General features: G+C 50.7%; 1 protein-coding gene across 1 annotated transcript in view; it reads right to left on the reverse strand.

The window, feature by feature from the left end:
- Positions 1-12,801, reverse strand: part of ZNF423 (zinc finger protein 423) — a 342,900-nt gene that overhangs the window by 232,411 nt on the left and 97,688 nt on the right. The window contains exon 3 of the mRNA XM_027977817.3: positions 4,286-4,486. Coding sequence (XP_027833618.2) covers positions 4,286-4,486 — 201 coding nt within the window. The remainder of the gene's footprint in view (positions 1-4,285; positions 4,487-12,801) is intronic.

The following is a 12,801-nucleotide window of genomic DNA, read 5'->3' on the forward strand; positions in this document are numbered from 1 at the left end:
TACATTTTTACAGTATATGGACCCAGTGCCAGCAACCCAGCTTCACAAGAAGGCCTCCCCAGAAAGGATAATGCAGAAGACCACAGGGCAACATGGGATCCGTTCAGAAAATGTCCTGTGACAAATACCAAATATAAGGTGGTAAGTGCCCACAACTCCAAGCATGTAAACATTTGTTATCCTGTGGGCAGGGACTAGAGGGCAACAAAGAGAAATCAGACAGCTCTTGGGGGTGGGAGCATCGGCAGAGAGGACCGGATCTTTGCTTGTTTCACTTCGTGTCATAAAGATGCAATGTCTGTTGGCTTGTGGGTTTAAAGTTGGTTTCTCTGCAGACACAAAGGAGGGAGAGGGAGAAAGAGGGAGAGAGAAATACAAACAGGTCTCAACGGAGCTGCCTTCGGTTCTGGAAGTCCACATTTCAGCAGCCCCTCCTGGACCCAGCACTGCCACTCCTGCTGAGGAACGAGGAAAGGCCCGGAAGCCAGGGTTCCTCAGTGCAGCCAGTCCTGGCTCCAAGGTGGAGGATCTGGGAGCTTCCTGGCGAATGCCATCACCACCATTCTGGCAGGAGGCTCCCCTTCCACGAGGGGCATCCCCACCCCAGAAACTGTCCAGACCTCACACCACTCTCCCGGAGTCTGATGGAACAAGGCCGTGCCCCCACGCCCACCCCAACTGCCATAGCAAGAGCCCAGAGCTCACTCTGCCAGAGCAGTTCAAAGAAGGACCACATTCGGGGACCCTAAAATATGGCAGAAATGAACCCATCCACGAAACAGAAACAGAATCGCGGACCTAGGAACAGATTAGTGGTTGCCAAGGTAGGAGCCGAGGGAGTTTGGGATTAGCAGATGCAAACTCGTGCATAGAGAAGAGATAAACAATAAGGTCCTACTTGACAGCATAGGTAACTTATATTCAATATCCCATGGTAAACCATACTGGACAAAAATGTACATATAGGTATAACTGAGTCACTTTGCTGTAGAGCAATAATTAACATAACACTATAAATCAACTATACTTCAGTAAAAAATTAATAATAATAGAAAGGGTCACATTCAAGATGAACCCCACAAACACTGCCCCCTGGGCTGGGCTTTCCAGGCACCCTGGCTGGGGAGGGTTGTGCTGCCTCCGCATTTCAGGAGGACAGCCCTCTGCAGGAAAGCTTCTTGTTACACCCAAAGCCAGATTCCAATGGACGGGTGCGCTGCCCTCAGGCCCCAGATCCTCAACAGCAGGGAAGCTCCACCTTCTCTCAAAACAAGACTCATCTGTTCCCTCAGAAGCGTCTGCAGAGCACCCAGAGCCCACAGGGCCTCACAGAGCAGGGTCCTCTCTGAAATCCTTGTCTGAAACGGTCTTCGCTGGGCTCAAAAGCGTCCACCTTTCCCTCCAGAGTCTGCTCCATGGGCCAGCAATGCCCACCTGCACTGTCCCTGGTACTGCGACCAGGTGACCAAGGATGAACGTCCAGCAGAGACCCCTGAGGCTGGCCTAAGAGGGCCTGCTGCTGCATTTTTGTACCAGTTCCAAAATGTTAAAGCAGAAGCCAATTTTTGAAGATGTTAAACTAACTCAATGTATAAAGCGAACTTTTTAAGATAATAGCTCTGTCTGGAGTGGGTTTCAGAGCCCCTCAGTCAGATAGCCCCAAAGATATCTCTGAGGACACAGTTTGAAAACCACCACACAATCCAAGGATGTTGGAAGCGTCCTAGGTAGGGACCTGTTTTGAATAAGTGAAAGTGAAAATCGCTCAGTCTGTGTCCGACTCTTTGCGACCCCATGGACTATACAGTCCACAGAATTCTCCAGGCCAGAATACCGGAGTGGGTAGCCTTTCCCTTCTCCAGGGGATCTTCCCAACCCAGGGATCGAACCCAGCTCTCCCGCACTGCAGGTGGATTCTTTGAAAGCACAGCCACCAGGGAAGCCCAAGAATACTGGAGTGGGCAGCCTATCCTTTCTCCAGGGGATCTTCCTGACCCAGGAATCGAACCAGGGTCTCCTGCAGTACAGGCAGATTCTTTACCAACTGAGTTATCAGGGAAGCCCTGTTTTGAATAATATGCACACAATTCCCAATAGTGTATCCTGTCCCTGAGTAGTCCTAAGAACGGGGGGAAATACCTCCTTGCATTTATCTTCCGTGTTCGAGGGACTTGCCCAGGCTGGGTCACGCCTTTACTGGGTGGTAATGAATTTCTCAGGGATGCTATTAGGCAAGGTTGTTTCTTGTACTCTTTCAAGGAATCTCTGACTCCTGTCCAGTGCTCCAGGGTTTGGGGGTATTCCTGGTTCCCATGTCCCAGTGGAGGTCGTTAGTGGGGTCCTGTTAGGAAGCAGGCAGAAGAGCTGGTGGATAAAGATGCATCGATAAAGATGGCTGGAGACCCTACAAATAGGGCTGCCGTGATTTCAGCCAAAGTCTGAGGCTGTGAAGAAAAGAGACAGTCACTGGGAAGACAGTCCTGCCCAGGACCAAAGGACAAATAGCTACCATTTAAAATTTCCAATACAGACTCCCACATATAGCCCCAAAGCCTTCCAATCTCCCTTCTCCACGTAGAAGAACCACCATTCTCTAATGCGTGGTAACAGACACAAGAATCTCCTTGATGCTGAAGGACTGGAGGAAGGAATAGCCTGGGTAGTGCCAGGAAGGGCACCTCATTCCAAGAGCTACAGACACTCAACAGAGCATCACTCCACAGTGGAACTGGGAAGCCCTGCTTTCACAACTACACGAGAGCAGTGTGATAGAACATAAAGAGAATAGCTTTTAATTAGAAGATCGATTAACTGATTGTTTTTAAAATATGTACCAATAGTTCACTCTCTTATAGTTAAGACTTCACTTCAGTTCATAGCTAATCAAGAATTACACCAGCTTCGACTATTTTCTCAAGCAGAATGAGAGTCTGTAGCCCACGATGCTGAGGAGGTCCTGATTCCATCACCAAACTGCTATGTGACCTGGGTTAAGTAATCACCCTTCTGTCTCAATGCCTCAATATTTTTCCCCAAGAAATAAGACGACTGGAAAAGCCAACTGCATAAATCCCTTCCAATTCTGATTCTAAACATCTAAGTTGGCCATCTCCTCTGCCAATGATGGAAATATTAATAAATTCCAAAATGACTGGGTTTGGTTTGCTGAATCCCAAACAGTTCAAAACTTTGAGGCTTTCTGGGTCCACTGTTTTTGCTATCGATTCCCTTTAGAGGTTGAGAATGAGGACTTAGCTCATCCAGGGCTATGCGGGTACAGATGTCACTAGAGGAAAAGTCATAGCAAAGTTCCCCAAACACTTGGCTATCAAACTTCCAAGACAGCCTGACAGGTAGAGGAAACAAGACTTTGAGTCCCAACCTATCTCCTACCAGCAAATTTCCCTCCCGAAACAGGTGTCAGGCCCTCCCTGGAGTACTGGTTAGAGATTTAGGTCCTGTCCCCACAAACCAACACCCAAGGGGCTGCATCAGCAATCACAATAGAAGGAAGTGTCTCAGGATAGCTATGTAGGGAATACGGATGCTCTGACCTCCTTGCTCAAAGCCTGGAAAGATATCAACCCTAACGGGATAGCGTGGCTGCCACACTCCAGGGAATACACATGCCCCCGTTCCCCTACCCCTCACACCCCATATATCCCAGACACACGACACGCTTGACTCGTGAAGTCTTAAATCCCTCCTAGAAACTGTGGCCTTGTCCACCTTCTCTGAGGCAGCTAGTAAACAGAACACAGGGTCGTTGTCATGTCTAGCAAAAACTGCTCCCAGCCACCGTTCTCCTACCCGGAGAAGCAGGGCTCGGGTGCAGAGGCAGAACTGGGTCCCTTTCTGCAGGCGTACTTCTTGGCTTCTGAAATTCTCCTCATCCCATCGTTAGCCCTGCCTCAGAGTTCACTCCTTCACGCAGCTTTCCACACTTGAGCTGCTTAACTTTGCACTAATAACCTCTTAATTGCTGGGTTTCCAAAAGGCCTTCCAGAAATCCAGGGTGCAGACCCACCCAGTTATGGGTCACAGACCACAGACAGTAGTTTCGGGGAGCAAGGACAGGGTACCTCCACCTAACTCCTGCTTGCCGCAAAGCTGTTGCTTTTATTTTTAATTTTATTGAAGAGGGTACCCAAGACACCACAATAAAATGACATTAACTGTAAAATTACATTATTAATTCTTTAATCTCACTTGAGGCTTCAAGCTGTTGCTATGTCCAATTACCCGTATAACCACCTGTCAGAATCCCAGTGCTATTTAACATTACCTCCAGGACAGCGGTGGGCCCGATGGTCCGTCAGGTCTGCCAGAGACTCAAAGTCCTGCTGACAGTGATCGCAGGTGTAAATTGACTCATCCTCCACGTCTTCATCGTCCTCATTCCTCTCCTCTTGACTTGTCACGCTGTTCCTGTCTTCCAGCGCACGGCTGGTTTTTCGATCACACTCCGGCTCTCCTTCTAGGCCTCCTGCCAACAGGAAGAATACAGTCCATGTCAGCTGACGGGGTCTGGGGAAAGCATTGTAAAAGAAATCGCCCCGCATTTATGAAGATATATTTAATTACTCTCCCTCCCAGGGTCCATTATCCTTGACACCTCTCAGTATATTAATATATGGGTTTTTGTAGCGTGTGGTGCCATAATTCTCAGCTAGCTTATTTAATTCTTGGTGCAAATCTTCTAGAGGGATTTCCTGTCATCTTCCCTCTGTGCGTGGATACTGGGGGTCGTGACCCATCAGGGAGGTGAAAATGCCTCAGCATTTTGTCTCCTAAAAACTCAACTCTCTCACACACCTCTCCAGTGTTTTGATCAGCTATTCCTAATGCACAAGCTTTAAGTTTCCCCTAAAGCCTTGTGGTTTAGAGCTGAGAGATCTCTTAGCCAGACTAACCCTCCACACAACATGCCTCTCAATGTGGTGAGAGGCTGGCTCAGTTCTATGTAAAGATGTTCTGATTCTGGAATCAAAGAAGCACATATGTTTGCAAGACCAAGGACAATCAAATTGCTGCTTAAAAAGTACCTGAGCCCTCACTTGCACCCCAGTATCAGCCTAGAGAGTGAGAACCAGCCTTGGAATCATTTGACCAACTTCTTTAAAATAAAATACCAATTCTATGCTTAGCACCATGCAAACCAGTAGATAAACTGTACAGAAAACTGAACTCATGATTAATGATCATGATAACGATGCTTTGAGTTTGCATAGCATTCTGTGCATTTTCAAAGTCGCAAATACACACATGTAGCCCCGTTTCACAGTCTTACACATCCCAGAACTAAAAGGGGCTCAAGCGATCATCTGGCTCCACTCTGCCACTGCCCCTCCCCTGCAGAGAGGGAGAGCTTTGTTATTCCCCTTTCACAGGTAAGGCACCTGGCCTCCAGCCAGGGGGCTGTAACATCCCTAGCCCCCCACAGATGTTGACCTTGACATCCTGACTCCTGCCCCGTGCACCTGCCCCCACAGAGCAAAGACTCAATCTGAGAGATAAACAGGGCCCAACAAGAATTTGTAAAGTGAAGTGAAAAAAAATCCATGGCAAATATTACATACAAAATATATCAGTCATCCCAATAAAAGTCAGTGGATTAAACTTGCCCATTAAAATACAGAGACTTGGAACTGAAAATCAAAGTGCCTGTCGTCTCTTCCCACAGTCTGTTCTGGGAAACAGATCAACCTGTGTGGAAACTAGCGCTTACTTAAACTAAAGAGAGAAATCTCTACTACATGTAAAGATACTGATGCAAAATATACTCATATGCAGAGGTGCGTGTATGTATGTGTGCACGTGTGTGTGTGCATGAGTGTGTGTGTATATTGCCCATAACATCACAGTTACAGAAAAAGCCTTCGGCACAAAGCCTTTAAACCCTCAAGGACTGGTTGCCAAAGGAAGAAAGAGGAACAAAGCAAAAAATGCATTCGATTTGAGGTGGAAGCCACAGTCCTACAAATATTTCAATTTAGAAATAGATAATGCTATAAGGGCTCCGTTTCTCCCGTCCGCACAGAACGCGCACTTCCAAGCACCTGACATCAAGAACCTACAAACACAAATCAGCTCATTGGAGAGCCAGCTGCCGCCTTCCGTGGCAGGGAACGTGGCGTGACACGCCGCTTGGAGCTGCACGGAGGCAGTAAAAATCAATGTTTCCATTTGTGGCCCATCAAAACATCTCTCTTCTTACCAATTAAGGGATGTACAATTTTTAGGTTCTTTTATTATCAGAACACGCCAACTCCCGGCAATACAGAAATCCCATTAAAAGCTAGGCAGCATATTTATCTCAGGAAATCTGATCTGCTGCTGCAGCGACGGCAAGAAATAGAAAGCAAAGAAATGAGAAATATCATTTGGAGCCTTCAATATTATAAGTCATCACACAGCCATGGTTACACAGTCAAGCGCCCGTCTCTGAAATTCCTAGCTTACAGTCTCTTCCTTTAACAAAAAAAAATGTTCTGAAGGGGGAAAAAAAGAACCATAATTCCCACTTTATCTACTACACCAAGTCTCCAGATAATAAGTTACATTCAGCACCACGCCGGTGCTACTTTACTTAACACACAGTTTAATAGACATATTTAAGTTATCCCCTTGTTATATTTTTTTTGCCATATTTACTTGGCAGCACTTTCCATAATAGCTCATCTAATCCACAACTGGAACCACAAACATTACAATGCATTTGATCTCTTTAAATCTGGTACATCCTGTTGACTCAGGAGCAGATAAATCAGAATGTCAACTCGTGGGTTTTTATAAGGCAAAAACCCATAAAGTCATCCAAGAGTATAAATCTGTTTTAAGGAACTGTCACCTCCCCGCCGCTGTCTCCTAAATGGGAAGGCAAGGTGGCTGCATGGAAAGGGACAGGAGACGGGAGCTGAGCAACATGGGGACCTCATACACAGCCTGAAGTACTGTTAGAAGCGGGACTTCCCTGGAGACCCAGTCCCCGGGGACCCCTCTGCTGCGTCAACAGAATCAAGACCTCGAGAGCAGGAAGCCCTCCATCCTGCTCCAAGGTTTGCTCTGTAAGGCAAACTAATGTGACCCAGTCTCGGAGCCTCACAATCGGGAAAAATGGTGTTATTTTTCCAGCTTTCCTCGGAAAACTGAGGCTCTGAGAGGCCACCCAGAGCCACATAAGAGATTAAACCTACAAGTTCTGACGTGGAGTCACTCGCCCTTCTCTGGGCGTGGACCCCAGATGCCCAAGGCCAGGAGACGAGAGCGCTGAGGGTGCCAGTGCCCCTGGGGCACCCTCTGGGTCTCTTCTCTCCAGGCCCACCCTCAGGAGCTGCTCAGTGAGCCCCTGGGGCCATCAGGAGCGGACCTTCCCTGCTCCCCTGACCTGGCTCTGGCTCCTCGGGGGTGGCCCTATTGGCCCATGTCCCTCCCTCATCCAGCCTGAGTCCCCCCAAGGGTCCTCACTGAGAGCGCACAGGGGACGCAGGGCCCAGCAGCCGTCACCAGCCCTCCTGAGCCCCCACCCTTACGGCTGCCTCGGGTTTCCATCGTGGAAACCTTGAGCCTAAACTACAGTTGACCCCAGGTCCCTGCAACCACCAGGGCCACCAAAGCAAGGTCAGTACAGCTCATTTCTCCACACTGCCCACCCCCCCCCCCCCACCCCGCACCACCCCAGGGCTGAGAAAGACTTTCCAAAAATGGGCCACTGGGGCCTTTCCCTCCAGCCTCACCCAAGTTCTCTAGAGGACAGCCAAGGAAGGCCTAAACTAAACAGTTTCCAACAAAGCCCTCTCCCCAGGGTCACAAGTTCGGGACAGGAAACAGAATCGGCAGCATGCAGGCCGCCCTTCCGTCCATTAACAGAGCTCCCGACCTGCCAGGCCACACACTGCTCCTCGGCTAACTCACAAGCTGGGTGTTTTCCTGTGTGCACACCACCATCTTTCTGCCCAGGGGTCCACCCACAGCAGCGAGCATTACCAGCTGACCTGGTGCCCTATGAGCTGGGCACCATCACAGCCCCACCTTCCAGCTGAGGAAGCTGGGACTCTGGGAGGTGATGACGCTTCACCACGGCCACAGGGGCAGATTTCAAAGCCAGCTGGTATTGTTGTTGTTCGCTAAGTCACGTCCAACACTTCGCGACCCCATGCACTTTCCAGTGAGTCAGTTCTTCACATCAGGTCGCCAAACTATTGGAGCTTCAGCTTCAGCATCAGTCCTTCCAATGGATATTCAGGGTTGGCTTGATCTCCGTGCTATCCAAGAGACTCTCAAGAGTCTTCTCCAGCTGTGCCTGACTCTTAACCACTCCACTACATGGTCTCCCCACAGCAGAGCCTCAGTGGAAAAGTGAGTCTCGAGTGTCAAGGAACCGTCCTACCCTCCAGAGTCACCTGCAGGGTCCTGTTCGCGGCCCCCAAGGCCCAGCAAGGGTTCTGGTTGTTTCCAATTGTCTCAACAGCCACACACACCTTTGTTCCATCCCTTAACTTCAAGTGTATTTAGCCAAGGGCTTCACACTCCTGCTCCGCTGTTACTCTTTACCCACCTCACTCCCCGCGGGCCTGAGTCTCAAGGCCGCTCAGAACCCCATCACCTGTTCCCCAAGGTCCCCTTTCCTTCCCTGTCAGCACACTTAGCTCCAAGTTCTCTCACAGGCTGATTTTTCACTCTCCGCCTCCTGTGGCAGCCCCACTTGGCCTGGACGGCAGCAACGACTCCCATCCCATGCGCTACTACAGAGGAAGACCTTGCCCTCTCCCATCAAAAAGAGGGACCCAGGGCTTCCCTGGTGACTCAGTGGGAAAGAATGCGCCTGCCAGTGCAGGAGACACGGGTTCAATCCCTGATCCGGGAAAGCCCCACAGGCCGCGGAGCAACTGAGCCCGTGCACCACCACTACTGAGCCTGTGCTCTAGAGCCCGGGAGTCACAACTACCACAGCCCACGTGCCCTGGAGCCCATGCTCCGCAGCAAGGGAAGCCACCGCGATGAGCAGCCCACGCTCCTCAACTGGAGACCAACCCCCACTCGCCGCAGCCGGAGAAAAGTCCACGCGGCACTCCGCACAGCCGAGAATGAATGAATACAAGTTAAACAAAGAAGCGGAGGGATCGACGTCCCCTCCACAACTCCCCTCTGGCCCGGCTGGCCTTGGTGGCTCCTTCGAATGCTAGAATGCAGCAGAAACTAGAATGCAGCCTCCCCTGGGTCCCCTGAGAACCCAGCTGCCCTACTATGAGAAACAGAAGCCTCATGAAGAACGGGTGGGTGCTCCAGGCTGCCAGCACCCCCTGCCAGCCCCAGGAATGAAGCATCTTGGACACCTAGCCCAGACAAGCCTTCAGAAGGAGGCAGCCCCAAGAGCCACATGACTACAATCATGTAACAGCTGTACTAAGTGAAAGCACCAGCCAAGCCCAGTCGCCCACAGAACCGTGTGCGGTAATAACTGCTGCTTTAGGTCACTGAGTTTTGGGGTGCCTGTGACAGCCACTGATAGCTGCAACACGTCCCCATAGGCTCATGAGGGCAGGAGCTCTGTTTATTACTATCTCCCTAGCTCCTAGTACAGATACATAGTAGGCACTCAGGAAATGGTGAATGAATGAATGAATGATTTCAAAGAAACAAGACTGAATGTCAATACAAATGGAAGCAAGGGAAGAGGAAGTGGTTACAGGGCTGTTTATTGTGTGGTAAGTATTGAGTTCAGCCATACGGAGTTGCCATCTTTGTGGGTCAAAAATGCCAAATATTGGCAATCTCAAATGGTTCAACCTAACATATGATGGGACCAATGTGTTCTGCCAACTTCTTCAAAGCAAGAGGAAGAAGATACACCTACACAGGCTAATCCCTCTCCACCACACAAGTCCCCGAGTCCAAGATACGGGCTTGGGGAACCTTCTATGAGCAGAGCGCAGCAGTAACCAAACACTCCATCTTTGCTGCCTATGATGAGAGAATAATGCATCTCCCCACCCAAGCCAGGTGCTGCCCCCCTGGCACCCTGAGTGACGGTGGTCACCTCAGGTACCTTCTACCTTCGCTTCCTCACATCCCATCATCACAGTAAGCCTATGGGGGAGATACAGTTGATCTCCCCTCTCCAGAGGGGGAAGCCAAGGTTCAGGACCACACACAATCACGTACACTGGGAAGGTCAGAGTCTGGAATCAAACTCAGGTCTTCTGCCTATAATCTTGACTCTTAACCACTACACAGGACAGCAAAAAAGGGAATGCTTGCAAAAGCGCTGAGCAGGGGACAGCTGGCTGAGTTCACTGCCAGAGAAAGGGAGAGGGGAGAGGCCGGGGGGGCCAGGCTGCCCACTGGCTGCCAGGTCTGGGAACAGGACATTTCCTACCTTCTCAGCCAGGCTTCTCGGGCTCATGAGTCAGGACTGTTAGGGCCTCGGCACTCCCCAGGGCCAGCTGAGAGAGGCTCAGCCTGAGAACACCCGTGAGGGTCTCTTCCCTCTGGCCCCAGTCCCCACCAGCACGAGAGTCAGAAAGAACCTCAGCAACAACGCTGCCTCTTCTCCTTCCTGGGACCGACCGCGGGAAACAACCCACCATCAAGGGTCCTGGGCACCCTGAAATCCAACCAGGGGCCACTGAGGGTCCCACCTCAGGGGTCCCAGGGCCAAGGACCCATGCAGTAGAGGCGGAAGGCCAGGAGCAGCCCCCACATGCCCAGGATACAGAAAACAAGGGAAGAAGATGAGAGCCGTGAGATACTCCAGAAGCTACAATCACAACGTTCATCTGTGCGCTCCTTCATTCACCCGAGATGCATTGATTAGGCACCTACTGTGGGCCAGGCATAACAAACATGTATTTGCGACAACATACAGTCTCTTTCATCTCAGCGGCCTCAAAGCCATACAAGGCCTGGCACAGAAAAGATAGTTAATCAACATGAGGTGGGTGAAAGAGTGCCCAGTGAAGAAATGGAATGCCCCAGGGGAGGTATAGGTGGTTAAGTGCTGCAGCCTGGGCTAGGGTCACTCAGCACCCTGGGTTCCAGTCTTAACTCTAGGACCACCCACTTCAGCCCATGAGTGACTCTGACTCCATCACTTGTCCCACCCAAGGCTGAGTCCCTATGTGTTAACAAGCCTGATCGTGATGGACACGGTCCTCTCCTGCTTCAAAAAGTGGAGATGAACGAACGGCCATTGATTCAAGAAGACTTGCTCCTACAGCTACACACAGATACAGGTAAGCCAAGAGCCCTGCAGGGTTCTGAGGAGCTCAGGGGAAGCTGGAGCAGGAGCAGATGGGCAGAGGAAGATGTGGGCAAAACTGCAAGACAAAGGTGCCAGGGAGGGGCAAAGAGGGATGTGAGGGCCAGGATGGTGCCCCATGACAGTGGGAGGCGGAGAGTCATCCCTGGAGGCCAGCCTCCCCATCTCCTACCCCAGTCAGACCTGGACAGGAGACCGCACCACCCATCTCTGCAGAAATCAGCAGACGGTGAATTCTAGGCATGTCCAGGGCTTGACGAGAAAACCCAACTGCACAGGGAACACCAGGAGTGCCAAGTGTAGAGGAATCAGCAGGGCAGAGAGAACCACGCTGTTCCTGCAGAAAGACGGTTATGAAGCAACGACACACAGGAGCAGCAGACAGCTGGAGTCATGTCCCAGGGCCTGATGGGATAATAGAGAAACAACAGAAAGAATTCCAGACCTTGGAGCCAGCATTTCTGGGTTCAAATCCACAGGCATCACTTCATAGCTGGGAGACCTTGGATAAGTCACTTGCCCTCTGAGAAAAATTTTAATGCCGTTAAACTGTTTTAACGAGATAACGATATACAAAGCCTGACACTCGGCTCACAAGGAAGCTTGCGAAAACAGTAGCCACAGTTACTGCCTTATTTTGCTGTCATCATTCAAACACAGGCAGCATCTCTGCTCAGACAGGAGGGTGGAGACACCATGCCACAAGCGACTCTGGAAGGAGACCTCACAGGCTCCTGAGGGTGGAGAATGTCAGGGTACATGCGCCATGGAAGACACAAAAATGTCCAAAAGAATCCACTGCACCAGGAGAGGAAAGTCCTGGTCTTGAGTCCAGGCTCCCCCACTCCACGCTGTGTGACCCTGAGTAAACAACAAGCCCACCTCCTCCAGGAAAGAGCGTGACCTCTGCCAAGGGTCTGCCCCGGGGGCAGGCAATGTGTATGTGTTTACAATTCACACGCCCGCTTGTCCTGCGCTCTCCCCCTATACACCGCTCGGGAGCCTCCAGACAGACTTCACAGTCCAGGCAGGTGTCTACCACTTCCAAAGTGTTTATCCTGGAGCAACATTTTCCTTTAATAGTGAACGCAGGCTCCGTCCTAACAGCCCGTATGTTTCCTACAAACAGTTTCCCCGGCAGCACGTTTCCTGAGGGCCAGCGTGGGAGGAAGCACTTTCGGAACCTGGGCATGAGGTCAAACCCCTGGCTGAACCTCAGCGCGGCGCTCAGGCCCGGCTTGTAGAGAAGGACACGTCTCCGTGAACACTTTCTCACGCACGCCTGGGCGGGTAGGACGAAGAAACAGAGGAACTGGGCTGGGGCTGGGCAAGGAGCCTGCCAACCCCAATTAGACACTGCTTGTGCATCCGCTGCTGGCCCCAAATTCCACAAGGCAGCCACTATTTATCTTCAGGTTTAAAATATTTGCAGTGCAGGCAGCAGGGTAACATTTAACACTCAGCCTAAAGGGTCCCCTTGACAGCAGAGCTGTAGGCAAATATTTTAACACATAATTTGCTGTCCAAGTTCCACTTCTTAA

The sequence above is a fragment of the Ovis aries genome, chromosome 14, assembly GCF_016772045.2.
Source record: "Ovis aries strain OAR_USU_Benz2616 breed Rambouillet chromosome 14, ARS-UI_Ramb_v3.0, whole genome shotgun sequence".
NCBI lineage: Eukaryota > Metazoa > Chordata > Mammalia > Artiodactyla > Bovidae > Ovis > Ovis aries.